The 25306-nt window shown below is 42.3% G+C and overlaps 1 protein-coding gene across 1 annotated transcript in view; it reads right to left on the bottom strand.

The window, feature by feature from the left end:
- NEDD4 (NEDD4 E3 ubiquitin protein ligase) overlaps positions 1-25306 on the bottom strand; it is a 1779469-nt gene that overhangs the window by 1007969 nt on the left and 746194 nt on the right. Inside the window, exon 3 of the mRNA XM_044078965.1 lies at positions 8924-8985. Within this exon, the coding sequence (XP_043934900.1) occupies positions 8924-8985 (62 nt within the window). The remainder of the gene's footprint in view (positions 1-8923; positions 8986-25306) is intronic.

The following is a 25306-nucleotide window of genomic DNA, read 5'->3' as shown; positions in this document are numbered from 1 at the left end:
GGGCAATTTTGTTATTAACACTTCTTATATTGTGGTGACCTGTAAGTAGAGAATTTAGGCTTTTTGGGAGATTGAGGGGAGTGGTAGTAGAGGCTGAAAGAGTATTTGGGGTGGTGAAGTTAGGACCAGGGTTTGGGTGGATATCACCGTGTAGTAGTAAGCAGTTTTGAGGGTTACATATTACCTTGAACATTTTACAGAGAGAAAAGTGTCCTTTTTTCATTTGGAGATATTTAATATGGGTTAGTCTATGAAAGTGTGGTAGAATGAAGGATGAACAGGATGTTATGTTACAGTGTGTTAGGGAGGTGATAGGAGAGAGAGGGCTTGTTTGTCTTGGGAGGTGAAGAAATGTCGCAAAAGCTGGGGATTCATAGGAAGTTAGGCAATGAGATATAAGTAATGAGGTGAGCCCAATGGATAAGAAAAGAATGTTAAGGTGAATAGGCCTACAATGGTTATACATAGTTAGAGGTGTAAGGTGGTGGAGGTTTGGCTAATTGGAAGAAAAAACTGAAGACTAGTTGTGATGTGTGGAGGGTTTGAGGGACAAGGTGGGTGTGGAGAGGTAAGGCTAACCAAAAAGGAGCCAAAGTTTGTTAATTGATAAAGAGTTGTGAAGAGAAGTAATTGGTAGATTAGGGTTGAGGGTGTGGCTAGGGAAGTATAAGGTCAGGTGCACTGGGGGTGGGTGAGACTTGGTGGTAGGGTAGGGGAGCGGAGTGAGCCCGCAGGGTGAACGGAGCGGATAAAAACAAGAAAAGTGTTTGGCATAGAGAAAAAAACAATCAGTCAGTGAAATGCTTAATTCTAGAGGGAGAGATTAGTTTACCGGTCTGGATAGAGTCAAGAGATGCTATAGTGGAGGCAGTAAGAGACAAAACAGTTTACTATGGGAAATTATAATAGAAATGAGAGGGCAAAGGTCTGGGCAGAGGGAATAGCCTTATGGAGGTGGTAGGAAAATGATATGCTTGAAAATCCTATATGTCTGGAAAGAAAGACACTGTATATAGGAGGAATACCTTAACTGGGATAGGGGAGACACAGAATTGCAGGCAATACAATAGAAATTGTACAGAGAGAGAGGCGACAGAGGGCATAGAGGGGGATATGGCTGCTGGCTAACCTAGGTTTGGAAGTGTACCTTAGTCTGCTAAAAAATAGTAGTTACTATAAACGCATAGTAGCCAGGTTTGTAGGAAAAATTACATACTTTCTGACTTCCTTTCTTGGAAAGGTACAGAGATATGAGGTAGTTAGATGAGGCAGTAGGAGATTATTACTGGGTTCCTTTACTTCAAGCACTGTGATTAGCTTCCTAGTTCAGGATATGCAATGTTGAGGAGCTTGGAAGTTTGGGATAGAGAGAAAGAGTTTCTGACTTCCTTTCTTGGAAAGGTCCAGAGATATGAGGTAGTTAGATGAGGCAGTAGGAGATTATTACTGGGTTCCTTTACTTCAAGCACTGTGATTAGCTTCCTAGTTCAGGATATGCAAGGTTGAGGAGCTTGGAACTTATGGAATAGAGAGAAAGAGAGCAATAGATTCACTAGAACCAGGGGGCGCACAGCAGCCAAGAGAAGATGCAGATACTATATATATATATATATATATATATATATATATATATATATATATATATATATATGTGTGTGTGTGTGTGCACACACAAGTGTCTGGTAATCTTCAGAGTATGAGCAGAACATGTCAATATTTGTTAATTCAATGTTTTTATATCAATCTCCTGGCTGTCAGCGTTGTGTCCGTTCAATCGGGTGTCCATCTTGCTGGCCTACTAGCCACCTTGCTGGCCTCCTGGCTTACTGGCCACTTTACTGGCTGCCTTGCTAACTGACGTGCAGGCTGACCTACTGGTCTCTTTGCTTGCTGCCTGAACTAGCAAGCTGGCTTCCTTACCAGCTTGCTGGCTGTCCTCCTTTCTGGCTGGCTCTTAAAAACAGATCCTTTTTTTTTTTTTTTTTTTTTTAATGCTACCCATGGCTGTAAAAGTACTGATAAGAATGCACTCTACACTTGCGGGCTTTGTGGAGATCTTCCCTATGTGAGCCCCTGCACCCTAAATGAATTTCAGCCAATCACTACACTATTTTCACCACCCGTACCTGACAGGAAACAGTTCTCCTTGAAGGTCCGGGTTGGTGAAGTCACACCTGAAATTCTGAAGTGCCATGTATTCTGCAACGGATCAGACATCCAGTCAGTATACAAAAATTTTTGGGAGTCACTTTTGCCTTAAAAATGAAAACAATCTTTAAACATTTTTATAGCACTCAGTATCACGCCAGTGCATGCAGGTTTTCCTTGGCAATTCAAATATTTGGCAAAAGCTGGACTTTTTGTGTCCCTGTGCTTTCTGATGTGGACAACAGGATCGTTAGATCCAAGATTTGGCAAAAGTGGGACTTTTTGTGTCCCTGTGCTTTCTGATGTGGGCAACAGATCGTCAGATCCAAAACGTGAGTGTTCTGCTGATAGAGGAAGTGGTGGCAACCATAACTGCAGTGCCAGGAATCAATCTACCTAGTGTGGGAATAGAACCCACAGCCTTATGCACCAAAGGACAGGGTGCTACCTGTTGCATCATTGACGTTTTCGTTGAACAGTTGCATGTTTCTTCCCAGCCAAAGCCTTGTCTTCCTTTTTGCTAAGTTTTTCTTAGTTTCTTCTAATTTCTTCTTTGTTGGCATCCAGGCAGTGTAATTACTAGCCAGTAACTAAAACTTACCCAAACTGCTAACATTTACTGGCTTCTCAGTTTTCACACTGGGAGAGCTCTAGTCAACCTGCTGCTCAGCGTGCAGCCATCTTGGAACTCCCACCATTATCTGTTTCTGATGGTGATGAGTAATGTAATGGAAGTGATGCAGCAATATAAGCATGTTGATATTTTACAGAGGAATTCCATCAATGATGTCTGCCCACTTATGAGTATGTGGCCAATGAGAAGATAGTTGCAAATGTTCTCGGACAATAAACTGCCACCATGTTTGACACAACTGATGATAACACAGATGACAACGATGTGTGATGACATTCCACCCATTCAGATTTAGCTGGAGCTGTGAAACATCTAGAAAAGAGGGCGCAGTGGTGCAGCGGTAGCGTTGTCACCTCACAGCAAGAGGTTCTCCGGTTCGATTCTCGGCTAGGGTGCCTTCTGTGTGGAGTCTGCATGTCCTCCCTGCGTTCGTGTGGGTTTCCTCCGGGTGCTCCGGTTTCCTCCCACATTACAAAGACATGCATCTGGAGCCTTTCTCCCCGGGCCTCCGCTGAAAATTGGCTTTGTTCCAAGTCGGACTTTCCCGGTTAACAAATGATAAATAAATAAATAAAAAAAGAGGTTTGGCTGCTGGACTTAGCAGATAGTGGCCAAAAGAAAAAGGACTACTCACACTGCCGATTCCAAAGGAAAGTAAGGTACAGCTCATTACTCTATTTAATGTGCTATTAGCATATTTTCTTTTGTTATTAATAAAAGATAACAACCACATACAAGCACGCAAGAAATAATGCACAAATAAATGCAGAAATTAATGAAAATTTTAAAATATTGTCCCTGTATTTCTTTGCTTGGATTTTACTTAAAGTTACAGTTTTGAAATGTTGCTGGATAACAAAAATGTAAGCACTGTGCATTGCTCCAGAAACAATCTTGCAATACCACAACCCCACAATTAACATGGTTGCATTGTTAGGACCCCAAACACAGCATTACAATGGGGTTTCACTATAGTAAAAAAGCACTCAAGATCTGAGTTTAACTACCCTTGTGATTTACTCAGGCTTGTTGAATATCTTTGACTGACTTTAACATGAAGAGATATTAACAGTGGTGAAGTTGACCCCCCAGCTGGGTGAGTTTTTCAATGATGGCTGAGTGGAGGGTTGTATCAAAGGTCTTGGCCAAATCTAGGTAGGCCATGTGCACAGATTTGCCTTTGTTCAGGGCTTTGGTGACAGTCTTGAAGACATCCACCAGGTTCGACAGGCAGGATCTCCCTTTAACAAAACCAAACTGGGTTGGGTCAAGTGTTTGAAGGTCTCCTATATCCTTGTTGATAAGGTCCATGATGACGGTCTCCATGGCCTTGCAGATAAGGCTGGTTAGGCTAATGGGTCTATAGTTCCCAGGGTCGGTGGATGCACCCCCCCCCCTTGTGCAAGAGGATGATGGCAACCGTTTTCCATAAAGCAGGGACAAAACCGGTGCTTAGGTTGTGGTTGAAAAGAATACCCAATGTTGTTGCTAACTCCTGTTTTAAACCATTGAGAATACAGCCTGGGATGTTATCAGGTCCCATAGAGGCTGTGTTTTTGGCCTTGGAGAGAGTGGTTAAGACCTGTTCTTTAGGGATACTAGGTGGAGAACAGGTGGTAGGAATGTCTTGGGGTATATGTGGCAGGGACAGGGGGAGAAGTTTTTACTGAACCTGTCTGCTAGCAGGTTGGCTATTACCATTGCTTCAGTATATGTGGCTCCATTCACTACCAGTTCAGTGCAAATCTGGGCTTTCCTTTAAGGTTTTGGATGTAGCTAATGAATGACTTATAGTTATCCTTAGCTAGGGATGTTAATCTAGATTTGTAGTTAGCGTTAGAGGACTTTACAAGATGTCTTACTTGCATGTTCATCTGAGAAGGGTGTGTTCTTGCTCTTAGATAGCAATTTCTTCCTCTTATTGTTTACGGAGAATGCCCACCAGGAAGACTTGTTTTTTCTTGAGTATCTTGCTTTGGTTCTATCAGGAATGGCTGAGTCAATACAATTCTACAGATGTTTATACAATGCATTAGTGTATATCCCAGTATAGGTGTCCTTGTCATCAGTGGGGTAAGCAGCTTTGAAGCTATTAATGCCTTCTCGTAAGAGGGTGTAGTTGGCTTTGGAGAAGTTTTTTAGCCTAATTTCTCCAGGAGGATCTGATGCTATTGTTACTTTGAAAGAGACTGATTTATGATCAGACTTCACCAGGGAGGGGACACACTTGTGGTGGTGCACCCTTCTACCATTTTGGTGAGTACCAAGTCAAGAATGTTTGGGTCCCTTGTGGGGTTGCCAGCTATCTGCTAAAAGGCATTTGAGTTAACAAAGTCCATTAACCTTTCTGCAAGTGTGTTTGCACATTATAATTTACCCAGTCTATGGACAGGTAGTTACTGTCACCCATAGCCATGGATTTGGTTGTATGAAATGTCACTTGAATGACAAGGGTCTGTGTTAGATTTCATCTTAGTTAACTATGCATTTGTCGCCTTTCTCCAGCAGACAGCTATATGACAGGAGCTAATATTTCTACCTGTCTTGACCATGATGAAATGAACACCTATCTGGCCTCTGTCTATTCTTGTGCCTTGAATTTGAGGTTATGTTTTAACTGCAATAATAGTAATATTATGTTTTTTGGTAAATCGCAGATGGATTAAATAATTTATCTGCTGTGATATTCTACTGTTGAAAGTGTAAAGATTTAGGTATGACAATAAATGGTAAGTTTTTCCTTAAGAAGCATGCCCTTAATACAAAGGCTACAGCAATGAAGCAGCCAAGTCCTAATGCCCATGTCTGCACATAGAGTTTGATGGATGTAAATACTTATGAAATGGTTCAGAGAAAATTCACTAAAGAATTTGACCTATATGACAGTTTTCTCTTTTTTCCCCAAAGCAATTTATAAAACTTTTCAAACAAAATGTACAGGATAATATTCATTATAAATCACATTACACATTTTAAAGAAGCACAAAAATAGGGACTACTGATACAATGCAACTAACATACCAAGTTACATGAAGTGCCAAAACATTCAAGTATAAGAGAACTTTCTCATAGTGAATAATTGATTGAAATAAACTTATTCAGTTTAAATTACTATCTCAATGGGATGGCACAGTGGTGCAATGAGTAGCATTGTTACCTTACAAGTAGTATTGTTACCTAACATCAAGAGGTCCTCATGTTCTGTTCTCAGCTAAGGCATTTTCCATGTACTCTGCGGATCTGTGGATCACATTACTGGGGAAAGCTATGCCTCACACAGTCTTTAAGGATTACGTTTTAAGGGCAGTTCTGGCTCATGAACTCTTAGTTCTACAAAGACTAAACTTCAAGGCCCATTATATGTTGCCGTCTCAATAATATCACCATTAGGGCAAGCTTTGTTATATGATTGATTCCAAGACTGTGGAACAAATTGCCATTTTCTGTTACAAGTGTTGGGTCACCATACTGCCTTAAGTTATTTCTTTGACAGGGTCAAGAAAATTTACAAACTATGAAACATCATAAAAGCATATTAACCATTCCAGCCTAACATTTTATTTTTCTGCTTATACTTTAAAGCAATCACAAATGTACTATCGATATTACATAACAAATCATTATTCCACTTACTGCAATTTGGAGGATAAGGTCTTTCCAGTAATTTAGCATCAAAATGATAAACAACATATCTTAGATGCAAAAAGTTTTTGTAGATGAGAATGACTCAGTTTTCTTAACGCTTGGTGTTCTAATGGTTCCAGTACTATAACAGTATCTGTATCACCACAGCAAACCGAGGACTGTTCCCTACAATTAAAAATCTGTGCTAAACACAATAATTGTTTTTTGAATGGACAGATGCACTAGTATTTTCTAAAGGGGGATAAGAACATGAACAACACATAAGTACTTAGAGGCAAAGAAAGAACAACTACTTAAGTCCTAATTTATTAGGACTACCTCCATGATCACCCATTGTAAGGTATGGGATATCAGTGTTGCTGGAAGGGAATATACTCTGCCTCTTGTTCTGCAAGATTTTTGATGTACCTATCTCACAATTTTAAGTCTCACTTAATGGCTGCATAATTCTTATTACTTTCTGCTTTTATCTGTTATATGGGTACATTGCTAATATTCCTTTTATGATGATTTTCTTTGTTACATCCTTCACAACATGTGTTTGCCCTTACCATTTCTGCTGCATTTTAAGAACTGTACTGATGTTCAGCCTCTCAGCTTTATTTGTCTGCTGACTGAACAATTGCTAACTAAATTAGACCTTCTGCAATGTAGTCCCACAAAGTATCTACTCATTCCAAAATGTCATCTGCTCTTGTCAACAAGTACCTGAGAGTACTGCCATTGTAATAAACACCACTGATACAAACACACATACATACTTACATACAAATATGTCAAGCACAGGCAATAATGCCCTTCTAGCATGCCAATATACCAAAACAATTGTTCCCGTAATGTGTCCACACTGTTCTTAAAAACTTCTAATTGCTTTAATGCAATTTGGTAGTCTATTCCATGCATCAGCCACTCTATCAGAAAACCAATTAGTACACTTCTCATTCCTATAGATTCTTCTACATAGGTTGTCTGATGGTTCTCTACTACTTTTTGGTAAGCTCATGCATTTCCAGAGGTAGCTGTCTCTAAATGCCCTATATAGCTAAATGAGGTATCCTCTTAAATATCTATGAGACACTGTACAAGTTCAGATATTTTAGTCTTTCAAAATAACTTACTTTTTCACATTCATGGATGCCCTTGCTATATTTCAGCTGAAATGTTTCCAGTTTACTCATGCTTGTTTTCTTATAAGGTTTCCATATTGTTATTCCACACTGAAGTTTGGGTCTAATATACCTAATAAACCAATGACTTCATCATTTTTGATTTCCTAGACTTTATAAATCTTTTTATATAACTATCATGAACCAACTGGGTGGTATGATTAGAAAAATTCAAAGTTGGATCTACCCATATACCCACGCCCTTAAATGAATCTATAGTTTTGATCACAGTATGCTGCATTAAATATTCACCTTTCAGTTTATGTCTCCCAAATCTCACGTTTAGTGTTTGATATATTTATTAGCATGCTATTCTCCTGTGTCCAAATGGTTGATTTAGTCATAGTCTTTTATAGGGTTTACCTTCATATCGTCGATCACACATGATCGACCGGCCACTTAAGCGAACCATCTCCACGAAACCAAAATCGTGAAACTTTCCAAATATTGAAATAATGTTGAATTTCGACATTTCCAGCCGCGCCACACCTCCACACCAGTGCTACCATGGGTCAAAAAGGGGGTGAGGTTTTGCCGTTCGGATATGTGGAATTCGACGTTGGAGATGTTCGCAGTTCGGTATTTGCGGAAGCGGTTTCGTCCATATTAGGATCGACGATATGAAGGTAAACCCTTTTATAGACATGCCCTACCTGTAACATGTAGTAAGTTTAACCATTTTCCAAGTCATCTGCATACAGACTGTAGAACACCTCAGATGAAAAAGATGGATCTGAAAGATACAATCTAAACAAGTGTAGGCCTAGGATAGAGAGCCCTGTGGGACACCCTGAGTGTAACCTCAAATTTCTCGTGCCCAATGCCTTATTTGTAAGTCATGCAACTATCCACCTTATCAACAGTACATCAGTACTTAGCTATTCTAATTTATTAACAAGTGTTTTGTGTATGACCCTATCAAATGTTGAAGTTAAATCTATATAAATTATATCATAGCACAATTTTTCATTCATAGCTGTTATGATACTGTTATAGTACATCACAATGCAGATTGTAATAGAACTATTTTCAACATATGTATGTAGATATGTGGTTCAAAGTCCCAACCTTTCCAATTCTCACAATAATGTAGCTGATATTACCTTCTCCATTATTTTTCCATAACATGAAAGTAAACTTAAGGGTCTGTATGTCTCTGGGTTTGTCCTACTCCCCTTTCCTTTAAAGATAGGTTTAACAAGTGCATACCGATGATAAATCCTGAGTTAAAGTTTTACATTTCACTTAATTTTTGTAGTACTGAATGACCTAAACTATTCTGTCACACTAGTCAAGGTAAACATATATAAAACACTATGGATTAACTCACCTTCTTGGATGAAGAAGAAAATCTTTAAATGTATATGGTCTCTCCATGTTTGGATTTTCTGTCTGGAATTATACAAAAAAATCATGTTAATATTTTTAACAGTGTTTATTCTCAGTGTTTTGATTCATTTTAAACTAGGAGTTTATGAACGGGTACACAAAGGATACAGTATCTAACAAAGTATGGAACTTTTTTTGTATTTTTTTTTTTTATTGGTAAAGCTGCTTCCTCATGACCATCAAGCCTTTTCAATGAATCGGTCATTCATTCCTTCCCACTTTCCCGTTTTCTAGCATACTTAGGCTCCCAGGAAGGCAATTATCACCCCCTGCAAAATTAAAGATTTTCTAATTATGCTGAACTCCCCATCACCACTGGCAAGAAACAGTAGTGCAATGCCATCTGTAACAAGTTCAATGTGACTGCATGCCTCAGTACATCTGTGATTCTCAGTTGCAGTGATTCCAAACTCTTTGGCAACTGGTATAACATCTGCCTGGCTGTTAGGTAGTGTTCTCACACAAGGACTCCTTCAATTTCCTCTCCTTAGGGTAGATAAAAGCAAGCATCAGCCACTTATTACAATCCCTTCTCAGCTGTTCCCTGAAATGCACAGTCTCAGAAAGATGAACCTTAGCTGGTTGGGATGAAGTCAGGACAAAAAAATCTCTGTGACATGGAGCTGGAGACAAAAAAAGAAGTTATGTACTCACCATAACATTCCATGTGAGTTGTTCATCCCGCCTTCGTTCTTACTGATGGGTTTCGGAGCCGATCCTTGGCTCCGACTCGGCCAGATACAAAAGCTCGAGGTCTTCAACCAGCTTGAGGCCTACTCCCTATCCCATGATGCCCTGGTGCTATCCTCAGATCTTGTTTGCTGCTAATATATCATATGCCACTCCTAATATACCAAGATTAGAAAAATATATAGATAAGAGACAATACAACCATGACATACTTGAATTCTCGGTCCTCAAGAAGTCTGGATGGGGGTTGGAGGGTGGGACATAAGAATGAAGGCAAGATGAACAACTAACATAGAAGGTTATGGTGAGTACATAACTTCTTTATGTGAAGTTGTTCTATTCTCGCCATTCATTCTTACTGATGGGTAGCGTCCCAAGCACCATCTTTCTCGGGTGGTTCACAGGAGGATATTCTTCAGGACAGTGGATCCAAAGGAAGTCCTGTCCCTGGAGGGCTTGTCTACTTTGTAATGAGTGATGAAGGTATGAGGCCTTGACCAAGTAGCTGCTGCACAAATAGTATCTAATGGTAATTTAACAGTAAAGGCTGATGAAGTAGAAACAGCTGTAGTAGAGTGGGCCGTTATCTTCTGTTGTAACGGTGTATTCACTGAACTGTAAGTGAAGGAAATACAATCTGATAACCCATTTTGATAAAGTGGTTTTCGCCACTGGAGCACCTTTTTTAGACTCTGAAAAGGAGACAAAGAGCTGTTCTGTTTTTCCGAAATGTTTGGCCCTGTCTAAATAGAATCAAGAACATCAAGTTTGTGCGGCATATGTTCCATCTTATTAGTGTATTTACGGAAAAATACTGCAATTCAATAGATTGGTTGAGTTTTGTCTCTGAGCAAACTTTAAGTAAAAATGATGGATTCGTTCGAAGTGAGAGACTGTCATTATGAAAAATCAAATAAGGGGGTTTAATGGACAAGGCCTGTAATTTTGAAACCCTCAGAGCAGAAGTAATAGCTATTAAAATATGGTTTTCCATGATAGATATTTCAAGTCACAAGATGAGGCTGGTTCGAAAGGGGGTAGAATTATTCGGGAAACAAAATTTAGATTCCATGGCATAGCTGGAGCTTTGATGAGTTGTCTCAAATGAACAGTACCCCTGAGAAAGGCTTTAGAGAGTCTATGTGACATGATATTAGAACTCTGGTCACCAAGATGAAAGTTAGAAATTGCTGCCAATTGAACTCTAATGGTTGCTGCAGCTGCCCCTTCATTGAAACGTTTAGTCAAAAACTCTAGAATTGATGAAACTGAAGCCAGATACAGGTCAATATTGTTTTGAAACGCCCATATAGAAAACCTTTTCCGTTTACCAAGATATAATTTCCTGGTAGACGATTTATGAGAGAATGTTAAAATATGCTGAGCTGCAGCTGAGAGGTTGTGAATCCTGGCTATGTTTGGAATTAGAGCAGCCAAGCTGTCAGTTTGAGGGACTGAAGAGTAGGATGAAGAGTCCCTGATGAATGAGTCAAAGGATCTGGAACTAGGTCCAGAATCCAAAGTTTTTCCAATAGATGAGGCTGAAGGAAGGGGAACCAAATTTGAGGAGGCCAGTAACGGGCTATTAAAATTATGGTCCTTCCCAGAGCCTTGGCTTTCTGTAAAACTTTGGGTATCAGAGGGAGAGGAAGGAAGGCATAAAGGAGACCTGGGGGCCAATTGTGTACAAGTGCATCCCTTGGGACATCCACTGGAGGGGGGATTAGGACAAAGTAGCTGCTGCATTTCATGTTTGTTGGAGTTGCAAAGAGATGGCAGTAAGGCTGGCCCCATCTGCGGAATATCCTTTCTACTACTTCTTCCTTTAGGGACCACTCGTGAGTCAATAGAATTGTCCTGTTCAGTTTGTCTGCTATCACAGGATGTGCATTGCTATCAGAAAGCGCTGGTTGAAGTCGCCCACTGCCATACTCTCAGGGTCTCTCGACATAGGGGATAAGATCTGGTTCTTCCTTGTTTGTTTATGTACCAGACCACTGACATATTGTCTTTCTGAATTGCAATGGTTCCCAGAGGGAGAGCGTCTTGAAAGGACTGCAACGCTAGAAATACTGCTCTCATCTCCAGGACATTGATATGCAGATGAGCCTAGTTTTTCCTCCACGTGCCTTGGGCTGTTCTTCCCTGATAATGCCCCCCCCCCACCCTATCAGGCAGGCGTCCGTGGTCACTGTGGCTATAGTAGTGGGTAGAATAAAGGGGCGACCTAGAGTTACTTGGTGAGATGTCAGCCACCAGTGAGGGTCCTTCTTGCATGAATTCATTATCACGATTTTGTGTGACATTGGAAGTTCTTGAAAAGACCACTGCGTGAACAGGAGACATTGCAGTACATGTATATGCATCCAATCTAAAGGAATCGTAATGATTGCTGCCAACATTGTCCCTAACAATTTCAGTACCACTGAAACTGGGGCTTTTTCTCTTGGGAGCAGGCCCAGGACCTGTTTTCATAGAACACAAACTCTTTCTGGTGGAAGGTTTACGGTCATGGTAATGGTATTTAGCTCTGCCCCTATAAAAACGGTATGTTGCGATGGCAACAAGGCAGATTTTTATGAATTTATGGTAATCCCCAACTGACTGCAGAGGTTCAAAGTTGTGTCCCTTGCTTGTATGAGTTGATGCCTGGTGGTGGCAGTGAGGAGACCAGTCATCTAGGTATGGAAACACCTGGAATCCCAAACATCTCAGGTGAGCCATGGCTACTGCCATGCATTTGGTGAACACTCTGAGGGCTGTAGTGAGACCAAAGGGCAGAGCGCGAAACTGATTATGACTGGCTCCAAGCTGGAAGTGCAGATGATCCCTGGATGGCCTGTCCATTTTTATATGGTAGTACACAAACCGGAGATCTAGCGAGCACATCCAATTGTTTTTCCCTAAAAAGGGAAGTATTGACTGTACTGTGACCATCCGGAATTTTGTCTTTTTTACTGACTTGTTTAGTCTGCTAAGATCCAAAATGGGCCTCCAGTCCCCTGTTTTTTTGGAACTAAAAAGAACCATGAGTACGTTCCGGATCCTCTCTGGTCTGCTGGAACTGGTTGAATGACTCTTTTTTTCCAGCAACCTTTGAATCTCTGAGGCTGCTTGTTCCCTGTGACTGGGTGGAACGTCCCAGATGTTTCTTATAAGAGGGGGGAAAGAGGCAAAGGGAATTGGGTACAAAGAAAAATGCCCCACAACTGCCTCCAGAGATGGACAGGCAGGCCTCCTCTCAGGAGCACTGATAGGGCTTCCCAAAGAACTGGTCTCTGTCGCCCTGATTCTGAGGAGCCCCTCTGCCTCGTGGGCAGCATCTTCCATTATTACGCCCTCCTCTGCCTCTAGTGGGGGGTTCACCACATGTGTCCTGGAAAGTTCCTTGAGTTTTATGGAAACACATCTTCCCTCCTTTCTGACCTTTGGGGTAAGGTCTGGTAGGGGTGGAAAAGCGGACTCCGACGGCAGACAGAGTCTTTCCTTCTTGCTCACACCTGGTCAGCATTTCCTTCACTTTGGGCCAAAAAAGGAACGAGCCATCGAAAGGGGTTTTAATAAAGGATGACTTAAAGGGCTCCACAAAGGAACATAAGTGCATCCAGGAATGTCTCCTAAGAGCAATTCATGTACCCACTGCACTACTGATTACATCAGCTGCATAAGAAAACAGACGCATAGAAGAGTTTACAAGAGAATTAATGGTAGTGAGCTGGGAAGTTACCTTCTCTGAGACCCCCGCAGCTACTGAACCCTGTAGAGTATCTCCTAGTTCTTTCAAGAGATCTCTTTGCAACCTAGTAAAGAGAGTTAGATAGTTCAGTGATCGGAGAGCAAAAGTCGCTGAACTAAACATGCGCTTACCATATCTGTCCATGATCCTAGAATCCTTATTTGGAGGATGGACAGATGTAGAAGTTTCTGACAGTTCCTTCTTGATGGCTGCTGCCACCACCATAGCATCAACGGGCACTCCTTTGGTCAGGAAGGTGTTGCCCTGGGGGAAGTTATAAATTTATTAGGCCTCCTAGGGACAGGCTCCATGGTATCTGGGGACTCCCACGCCCTTCGAGAAACTAGCTCCATCAGCTCAGCAAAGGGTGGAGACACCCAAGTGGTGGAGGGCTGAGACCCAAAAGCCTTCAGGAAGACTGACTCATTATCAGTAGGGCTAATGGACTTCCAGCCACCCCTCTGCTTAAGAATTTCCAGAATATCTGCAAAGGAGATATCCTCCGAGGGGAACCATGGGGACCCTTCCGATTCATCTAAGTCAGTGTCTGAAGTGACAGATTCCTGTGGGGAGTCCAGATGCTTCCTCTTGCAAAGTCTCTTCCTGGGAACCTTTTCAGTAGGAGCTGCTGGAGAGGTCTCGGAAGAGCAGGGTATGCCCAATGGGGCTTCCTGAAGCTCAGGGTCTCTATGCTTTAGGGGGATGTGTGATGTAGAGGTAGACACCAATGTTTTATAGGAAGGAGCTGCTGTTTTTATGGTGTGGTTGTTGGAGTTGACAACACCCTCCTCATGGCATCGAATGCCCCTCGTTCCCTAAGTGAAGAAACCTCCGGATCCGAAGAAATAGGAGATTCCCTCTGCACCAGATCTGCGGCCTCCAAGCCCGAGGTAGGAGCCGAGCTCAACCGAGCCAAGGCACTAACAGCAAAGTTGGAACCGAGAAATCGGTTAGACTATCCTCCCCGGACCCGATCGGTGAGTGTCGGCTCCTAGACCCTTCGGTCGGCACCGAAGATGTCAGGGTAGTCGGAACCAACAGACCTGAAGCAGGAGTCGGTCCTGATGGCTCCACAATCAACAGCTCTGAGCACTCCGACTCCAAAGCCTCGAGTCAGATCGGAGGAGGAACAGAAGAAGATGCAAGGGTTTTTGTCAGTTCCGAAGTCCCAGGGATCAGCCCCGATAGAAGTCTGGCCAGCGCTGTTGTCTGCAGAAGCCTCTGCACCACACGATCCACATCCATGTCTGATTGCCTGCTTGAAGACCGAGAAGACGGAATGGATGAAGCCACTGACTGTAATATTGGTGACTTTAAAGTAGGAGACACCGGCTCCAATACTGGGGTTAGGCTCCTAACTGTAACAACAGTCAGCTCCAAAGGCGGTGGTGCCGATGTTGAAGACTTATCCGTTCTGGATTTGCTGGCTGACGGACTCTTATTCGGCTCCAACGAACCAGAAGATTATTTAGAAAGTTTGTCACAGTTGTCCTTGCCCAGTTCCTGTTGAAAAGAGGATTTTAGAAGACCTGTATCAATCAATTTCCATTTACACTCATGCAACACCCTAGCACTAAACGAGTGGCATATAGATCAGTCCTCTTGGAGATGAACCTCCCGTAAACAATAAACACAAGTAGAATGTCCATCCGTTATGGACATTTTTTGCCCACATTTTGGGCACTTCTTGAAGCCAGACTTGGGCTGCTTTACCTCTTTTTCTTTTTGTTGTTGAGACATGTCTCACAGATAACACCTAATATATATATATATATATATATATATATATATATATATATATATATATATGCAAAAACACACAAATTTACAGCATTTAAGCCTTGTATGAAAAAAAGGCTTGTAAGACACACAAAAGAACTTATTAAACAACTACCTTATTACTAGGCCCTAAAACTTGGGCTCGGAAACACAACAGTAATCAACCCTCTAATTTAAATGGGTCCTCAGCACACACTAAAAGAAATGAACACCAAAACAAGCTTTGAAATATAATAGGCTTTGAATAACACGAGATAGTTTAATAGACTAGGGTAGGGAGATATTAAAAGCCGAAAAACACGACCAGAAACAGACTACTAGCACACACACACACCTAGACTTATTTACTAACTAGCTATAACAGGACAAGATAAAGAAAACTTATTCACTAAACATCTAACTAATCTAAGACAAAATTTTAAGTAAATATTAAGTAAATATCAAGTATGAAAGTTAGACTGGCCAGACCTTAGCGAAGCACTCCTGATCTGTTGCAGCAGCAAATGAGATCTGGGGATAGCACTAGGGCATCATGGAATAGGGAGTAGACCTCGAGCTTTTGTATCTGGCCAAGTCAGGGCCAAGGAATGGCTTCGAACCCATGAGTAAGAATTAACGGCGAGATAGAACAACTTCATATCTTATTTTTGCCCCCAAGATCCCTAGGTTCACCTCTAGACTCACCTAATGACCAACCTGTTTGCCTTATTATTGAAATGCTGTATCCCCATGACATCCTATGAGATGCCTCCTCTTTTCAGAGGTGTACAGCCATAGCCATATCCAAATTTTTGGGGAACCACTGTGGGGTTATAGCACTGTCATCCGATGGGTAAAGGCACCCCATAGTACATTCATGGACTTGGATTTTCTCTTCAGTGTCCTACTTTCTCCACAGGCAATGCATACAGTCGGTGGAGCGATGGGTATCGTCATGATACCATAGGTAGTCTAATAAGCTCCTTTACACAGTACTTCCTAATGCAGTCAAGTCACATCACCAAGGTTACATTACAGCCTAAAAGTGCACCATGCTTGTGCCTGAAATAGAGTATAGGAAATGCTTTCCAAGGCACATGACCTGGGCAGTTGACAATCTAACCTCATGGCTGAACCTCTTTGCAGTCACACAGCCAGGTGAGCTTATGTTACAGAAAAGGTGAGTGGATATCCAGTAAGTTTTCCACTGGGATAGCATGGGGAAAATAAAGTCAATTTCTTGTAACCAAAGATCTTAACTATTGTGGTACTGAATGAAATTATTGTGCTGACCAACTACAATAGCTTCAGACTAAATTCCTCAGCCACTTAAGTAGAACACTGTCAAATGCACCCTTGTGATATCTGGCTGTACAAGTTGATACAAGAATATAAAATATGTGTTGTATACCTTATAACAACAGATCTTTGACAGTAGTTCTTGCTTCATATCCAAAACAAAGTAGCAGAAGAGCCTCAGAACTAAACCACTGGCCTCAGTATTTATCACAAGTATTTGGCATTATTCCATCCAGATGCCATTGTGTCTTCTCACACTGCTATCTAAGGAATACCAACTGTGTGTGCTCTCCATTTCATTCATAGGTTCATACTAGGCTATCTGCCCTAGGGCATTTATAAGCCTAGCCAGAATGTGTTTGGCTTTCGCCACCCATTTTAAATTTATTTTGCTATGCCCTTTTTCGAGGTTAGTATACTATGCCTCTATCTAACAGTGACACAGAAGTGATACCCGGGGTAAACCTACGATCTCCCATCCACTCATCAAGATTCCTCTTGAAGAGAGTCAATGAGGGACTCTGCCTAACCTGGACTGGGATTTTATTCCAGAGTGAAGGGTGCCTCTGGGTTATGAATCTGTCCCTCCAGCATGTCCTATTTATTTCAGTGCTGAGGTTCAAGTCTCTCGAGCGCGTAGCTCGATGGGATTTGGATTTTCTGAGGTGCAGCATGTCCATTAATTCCGGGTTGGACATGGCTTTATACGTCAGGCACAGATCTCCTCTGAACAGGCGGTATGCCACTGAGTAGAGCTGGAGTTTCTTTAACCGGGCAGCATATGGCATCTGTTTGAGCCCCTTGATCCTCTTGGTGAGGTACTTTTGGGGTCTTTCCAGTTGCTGCAGGTGTCTGGTAAGGTACATCCCAAAAGGGGCATTGTACTCAATTATGGGCCTGATGAGGGATGAGTAAAGAGGCACGATGACCTCCGCTGATCTAGATGTGAATCCCTTCATGATTAGGTGGGCTATATAAAATGTTTTTCTAACCACTTTGGCCACGTGGTTGTCAAATGAGAGATTGCTATCAACTTGGGTCCCCAGGTCCCTAATTACTTCTTCTGTACTTAATGGATTTCCACCTATGTGGTAATTTGTGGGCACTTTGTTTATGCCAAAGGGGATGACTATACACTTTTGGCATTTAGCTTGAGGCCATGGCTCTGGCACCAGTTGTCTGTTTCTATGAGGCCCTTTTGGAGGATGCTTGTGTCGGCTGGAGAGTCGATTATGGCACCCAGTTTGCAGTCATCTGCGAACTTGGTCAGCCACAGTCCTTCCGTGTTGGCCTGTACCTCCGAGAAATATATACCGAACAAGAGAGGTCCCAGGACTGAGCCTTGTGGGACACCACTTGTAACTGGTTTGGAGTCTGACATGGCTCCAGCAATTCCAACCATGTGGGTTCTGTCCTTGAGCCAGTTTGCAATCCATCTAGTGACATAGGGGTTTATATTTAAGCTGGTGAGCTTATCTATAATGCCCGAGTGGGGTATTGTATCGAAGGCTTTGCGAGGTCCAGGTAGGCTGTGTGGACCACCTTCCCTCGTCAATGGCCTTGGTGACTGTTTCAAAGAAATCAACCAGGTTTAAGAGGCAGGATCTGCCCTTAACAAAGCCGAACTGGGTAGGATCCAGTGTTTGTAGGTCCCCAATATCTTTATTTATGAGGTCCATGATGATCCTTTCCATAGCTTTGCAGACCAAGCTAGTCAGGCTTATGGGGCGATAGTTTCCAGGATCCGTTGAGGCACCACCTTTATGGAGAGGGACCACTGTTGCTGTATGCCACTCTTTGGGCACATATCCTGTAGTAAGGCTGAGATTGAACAGTAGTTTTATGTTTGGGTTTAGCTCTTCTTTGAGTTCATGTAGGACGCAGCCGGGACACCATCTGGTCCCATTGATGCTGTGTTTTTGCTTTGGAGAGGCGGCTCTTACCTGAGCATCTGAGATGTCAGGGGGCAGCACTCTGCTGGGATAGATATTTGCCCTTTTGGTGGGAGAAGTTTGCGCTGAACCTGTCAGCTAGGATGTTGGCAATGTCTGTGGGTTCGGTGTATTTTTTGTCATTTTGGACTAATTCTGAGCATATCTGGGAATTACCACCCAGGTTCCTAACATAACTAAAGAAAGCCTTGTGATTATCCTTAGTGTCCTGTGCAATTTTTCTCTCGAAGCTGGCCTTAGACAATTTTATGTGTGCCCGTAGTTTTGCTAATACTGATCAGTGATGCCTTCCCTTTTTGGGATTTTGCTTTATCATTTAGTAGCTTCCTCCTTCTATTGTATAGTTTGTTTATGGCTGGGGTCCACCAGACAGGACGTCTGCCTTTGGAGGATTGGGTCTTGGTTTTATTTGGGATCGCATGATCCATGCATTCCTGAAGGTGTTCATAGAATGCGTTTATAAAGGATTCTGCGGTCTGGGCTGTATTTTCCACAGGCCCGGGGGCTTTGAAGGATTCCACCTCAGTTTTGAGGAGTGTAAAATTTGCTTTAGAGAAGTTTTTCACTGTGGTTTTCTGGGCAGGGGTGGGGTCGGGATGTGAATATCCAGTGAGATTAGTTTATGGTCTGATCTTACCAGTGAGGGATACACTTCTGGTCTGGAGCATAGAGTCCCCATGTTGGTGATGATCAAGTCCAGTATGTTTTCCCCTCTTGTGGGAGTGGTAACAAGTTGTTCCATAGCATTTGAGTTTATAAATTCTAGGAACATTTGGGCTAGGGTGTTGGAGCTAGAGTAATGCTCCCAGTCTATGTTTGGGTAGTTGAAGTCGCCCAATATAATGGTGTTTGGAGAGACCTTCATATTTTCCAGTGTTCTCAGAAAGGCCGAGTGGGGTTCCTGGTTTTGGGAGGGTGGTCTGTAGCAGGCTATAAACTGGAAGGCAGTTTTACCTACTGTTAGTTGCACATGGATAGTCTCTGATGCTTCGTGCTTTGCCACCAACCTGGAGGTGTGGGTATCTTTGATGAATATCGATACTCCCCCTCCTTTTGTGGTTCGGTCCAAGTTTTGGGGCCGAAAAGCATGGTATGAGGTATAACCTGGTAGTGCTGGGGTGCTCTCGGGAGCCCTGAACCAGGTTTCTGTTACTGCACAGATATCGATGTTCTCCATGCTAAGGAGAGTTTTGAGTGCGTGCATCTTGAGGTTTAGACTTCTGGCGTTGAGTAGCATTACTCTTAGTTTCTTATCCCTTGTGATACCTATGGAGGTGGGTTTGTCTTTTGAGCCTTGCCTAAAAAAGGCACTATGGGGGTAGCAAGAGCCTTTGCCAATATCCGAAAGCCCAGGGGTGACAGGTGCAAGCCGTCCCTAGCGAAGCATCGTGGCTTGTCGAGCATATCATCCCAAGCTGACAGGCATTGGATCCCCTTTGAATGACACCAGTACTTAAGCCAATTGTTGAAATTGATCATCTTGTCTTCATATTGTGGCATCATTCTTGGTGAGGGTAAGATGCTACTCATTCTCGTAACAAAGGTCTGTCATAGGTTTGTAGGTAGTTACATGGTATGTGATCCTGAAGAAAACTGAGGAGCCTTGCACAACTTTTCACAATTACCCCACATACCATCTGATTAAGCGACTTGGTCAATGTCACACAGTAAGCAAAGGCTGAAGAAATCAAAACCTGAGCCTCTGCAGCAGCTTATTAACAGCTAAATGCTTTAATCCTCTGTACTAACTGCCAGACTAGCTTGATGTTAAACAGTTAAGTGTTGACAGCCTCTGAGAGAAATACATTCTCCCAGATAAGAATACAACAACCAGAAAACACCAAGGTTACGAGGGCAGGGATTCAAAGGATATGGTAAAAAGAGTTAGTTATGCAGATTCAATGTCGTGGTAAGTACTTCAAAAAGTTTTCCTATCTTATTTCCTCTTACAACACATCCAAGAGATGCAAGAGACTTCCATGTAATCACTTAGCAATCATTCTGTGGAAAAGAATGTAAAAATATAAGAAGGTAGGAGGAAATGTGTAACCTAAGCTAGGTTATATTGTAAAATGATAAATAAGCTGCTGAGGATAGGCTCCAGAGTCTCAAATAAGCTTAAAAGATGCAAGGAAGTCTCGGGTGATGAAGCATTTGTGAAAGCGCTAGTGTGAGTTACAATAAAGTAGTACTGCTCAGCTGAGACTTCCTTGCATCTTTTAAGCTTATTTGAGACTCTGGAGCCTATCCTCAGCAGCTTATTTATCACTTTGCTCTTCAGTTTTTATTGCTGTGGAGGTTTCTGGTACTTAGCCTTTTGTGTTTTTTTTGCTAGGTTATATTGTAATTCTTCTCTATTACAAGAAATTATGCCTCTGGAAACCAAGCCATATATATAATGCTTTCAAAATCTGTAGAGTCCACAGTGTAGAAGTAGCACAAATATTATTTTAAGTGTTATGAAGGAAGGCAATACTATCAGTCACATCTCCAGCTGATTATGCATTGTCCACCTATTTCTAAGGTCTCTAAAAATACAGCACATTTCTTAACCAGCTTGTGAAACACTGTTTATGCAATTTCAGCACCATGCACTCGTAAAGGAAACAAAGAGGTGTGTGTGTCATTCTGAAGAGAGTTAGACCTGTCACACACACAGACAGTACATCAGTCTTTCTGTTGTTCTTCGGCTCAAATATGAAGCAAGAATGAACCACGCAATTCAGATCAATTCCCAGAAGCAGTTTTGACCCTTGATCTGTGACTACTTCAAACAGTTATTATGTCCTTCCCATAAGCAACAAGGGGATCCTAGTAAGAAATAACTAGTGATGTTGCAGATATCAGGAAAAAAGGCCTTTGACAAAAGCCAGGTCAAAATACAGATGACTCAACATGAAATAATGCATATGCCATACTCAACCACAACCTATTTTTAAGAATCTAATTCTATTACCAGAGGGACTCAAAAGTGACAAACTCTGTTCCTTTTTGTTTATGCAGCACAAAGATGATGTGCTGTCTGCCCTGCATGGGTTTCATTTCACTCACTTCTAAAAGGATGACATGCAGTTATGACACCTGAAAAGAACACTTGCCTTAAATGTTGGAAGTGATCCAACTATCTATTTAAACCCTCATCCTCTTAGGGGTGCATGCGTTGTAACACAATAACTCAGATTTGGGAATCTGAAAAGGATGTCCTCAACTTAAATGATAAAATCCACCATCCTAAAATATGTTTCTAGAGCTCCATACTGATCAGTGCGTAGAATCAGTGCAGTGCAGAAAGGGATGATGAGACATCTGGTCTACAACTATGGGCTATCACAAGAAAACCACAGAATAAAATTGATATATGCATTACAGTACACTACCAGATATCACCATACCCACATAAGTTGGAGGGGAAGGCAAGGCACATTCATCAACTGCAGAGGTGGGGGTGGGGAACAGGGACAGCAATGCGAACACTCATGGAGGGGTCAAGGATGGTGTAAGCAACAGACAGAGGAAATCAGGAATCACTTCCTCTGATGATGCTGTGGAGCTTTCAGAGGCAGAGTACTGGATAGGCGTACCATATGGTCCTGCAGTGTCAAGTCTGGACGCAGCTTGTCCAGAGGATGGTGTAGCACATTGAATGCTTATGCAGGAAGACTACTGTGGCACCTATTGTGGTGTTCCAGCAGAATGATGGCATCCATGGTCATCTGAATAAGCACAGGTAGGTGCTACTCGTGGTTCATTTACAGAAGAAACTGACCCCAGAGAGGAGCCACCTGTTTTGAGGTGGAACAATGTGTAAAACCCCAACTGTTTTACTTGAAATAAGGAATAAGGAGGGATTCTAGAGGCAGACATGCAGGAATGTCCGAAATATGAACTGTAACAACTGAGTAAGAAAGGTCTGATTAGAGCAATTTGAGCAGATAGTGAAGAACCAGAGGGGCTAATGTCATGGAGGAGTTCCTGGTTCTTCTTGTTGCACTAACCAGAAAATATCTTTCATCTGACTAAACAGGATTTTCCAGTGTCACGTTTTCTAGCCTTCTTTAACACCTCCCTGGGGAAAAGGTGCCTTAGTTGGATTAAAATTTTATCATCCAAACAGTCAAATGAAAGTTCTGCAGCTTGGGTGAATCAGTAATCCCTCGTTTTGTGTGAGAAAATTCATTCTGTGATGAAGAGTGTGGTAAACACCCTTGGCCATGTTCATGAAAAGGGAGAACTAATGTTGTCTGGGACAAAAAGTTTACCAAAATGTTTTTTGGAGAGTTCCTTTGGATCTTTAAAAGAACTCTGGTTATTAGAGGAGAGGCATAAAGGAATATTCCCATTCACAGGGGAAAAAAGGTATCAGTTTGCCAGGCCTTTTTGCAAGGTATCCTGAAGCAGAACTTCTTTAACTGTCTGTTGTGAATGGAGGCAAACAAATCAATTTGGGGGAGCTTCCCACAGGTGGATAATCTCTCAGAAAAACCCTCTGTGTAACTTTCGTTTGTGGTGATCTGTCATGGATCTTCTTAATGTGTCTGTGATAAAATGAGGGGCTGCCAGCCCAGCTAGATACAATTTTGTAAATAATTCTATGTCATTGTAAGTATTAATATGATCCACAGGCTTGTTTCACAAATGTAAGAAAACTGTGTTATGTACTGAGCTTCAAAAATATAACCACAGTGCACCCTGCTGGAAGAAAGCTGATAAGTACAGAATTTTAGGACTGTGTGTGATCTCAAGCTAGGAGACAGGATGTCTGCAGCTGGAAATTCTTTCTATTGTCTTAAGACAGAGCTAATTACTAGGTTTCACATGTAAAGTGTCTTTTATTGCTGTGACTTCCTGGCAGCTTCAGATCACAAAGACATTTTAAATTTTGAGTTCTGTTAGCCTGGGAACTAAATCAGAAGTGACAAGAATTATGTAATCTGAAATGACTCAGCAATAATGTGTATTATCAATTTAAGGACTCTGGTTCGATTCTCAGCTGGGGTGTCTTCTATGCGGAGTCTGCATGTCCTCCCTGTGGTCACGTGGATTTCCTCTGGGTGCTCCGGTTTCCTCCCACATCCCAAAGACATGCAGTAGGTGGATTGGACACTCTAAATTGGCCCTAGGTGTGCGTGTGTGCCTTTTGTGGAAGGTTGGGCGCCGGGCTGGCAACTCAACACTGTAAAACTCCACTGCCAATCATGAGCGGACAGATGATCCGCTGTGGCGACCCCTAACCGGGAAAAGCCGAAAAAAGAAGAAGAAGAAGAATCAATTTAAGGACTATCTCAGGAAGAAAGAAGTGCATTTTGTACTTTGTTTTGAAGCTGACAACAGCTCACCAGCATTTGCTTTGCTCTGTAAGTAGGATTGAGATCTTAGTATTTATCTTATAGCCAGAGTAGCTGATAAGAGTAGTTGGTGGCAGTGGTTACTACCTTATAACTTGGACAGAAGATGGCATACCTAATGAACCTGTGCCAACCTTCCCCAGGAGTGTCTGTGTGTTTGTATATGAATCAAATCTCAAAGTGTGTGTGTGTCAGCTACTTGGGCAGGGACATGAAGCACTGTTTGGGTAGAGAGGGTACTGGAGGTTTTAGCTAGACTACTCGGCTGAGATCTGAATCCCTGTGTTGCCCATACCTTACTAGGATAGAATGAAGCTTGTCTGTTCACCAGTGAAAGTGGGGAGCTTTGAGTAGCCTATCTGTCCTAGGAGGAGTGGTTTTCAGCTCAGAATTTGTAGTTTATTGGCCATTTTGGGCTAATTTCTATCCCTTTCATCTTTCTGCTATAAAAACCTGCATTTGTGCGGTTTTGAGCACCACACAGCGCTGGTTAGCTAGGGTTAACTATCCCTGGCTCCACAGAGTCTGCTCTTCAGTTTTTCCCTTATAACTAGTCAGTCTTTCAGCCTAAGCACTCAGACCTGCACCTCTTAGCCCAGCACTTGCTCCAAACCTGCTTCAGCACTAAATAACACCCAGCACTCAATCCCCGCATCTGCCAGGAGGAAATTGTCTATATACTTCCCTACTTGACAACTACTTCCTCACTTAACAAAAGCAAACAGTCTTTACTACTTATTCAGGCATGTCCAAGAGACAGCTCCCGGTGTACTCTCCAGCCTACCTGATGAACCTGGGCATCTTGAGGCAATGTTACAACTGCCTCATGTACACAGACAACCCTCTCCTCCTACCACAAAACTCTTAACACTTGCGAGAGATGCACTTATACAGCCAATCTAGAGGCAAAGCTCTCTCCAACCAAGACTGGAACAGACAGTCAAGAGGAGAAGGTAATAACTCACAGCACCCCACTCACTTCACACAGACCAACTAAACCAACACCTCCAAAACCCACACATAGTAACAACAAGACATATATGGAGGCTCTGAGTAAAAATCTAAATATGCCTAGGCAAGAGACCTCCAACGCAAACACACCAGCAACTTCCTCCCACCAACACACCCCAAACAACACATAGCCCACAAACTCGGCATGCCACACAGCCACAGCCCATAAGGCAAAACAACATACCCAACACTCTAGTGACAGGTGACTCTACAGTCAGGAACACTGACGTCCCACTCACCAGGCTGGACAAAGATAAGGTTACTGTCAGCTGCTTGTCGGGTGCCAGAATCCGCCACATAATGCATGCACTCAGGTCACTACAAGGCAAGTACAAATATGACTCTGTCATTGTCCACGTTGGTGTAAATGACCTGAGACATACCTCCCTGGACTACATAAAAGGAGACATGGAAGAGCTCTCTGATCTTGTAGCCCAGGCAGGTATGACCCTAGCCCTGAGTAGCATCCTACCTTCACCAAGAATGATACCACAGTACAAGGATAAGATGATCAACTTCAACAATTGGCTAAG

Source organism: Protopterus annectens, chromosome 7.part1 (assembly GCF_019279795.1).
Source record: "Protopterus annectens isolate FY-2018-M chromosome 7.part1, PAN1.0, whole genome shotgun sequence".
Lineage (NCBI taxonomy): Eukaryota > Metazoa > Chordata > Ceratodontiformes > Protopteridae > Protopterus > Protopterus annectens.
This window is presented reverse-complemented; position numbering and strand designations above follow the sequence as displayed.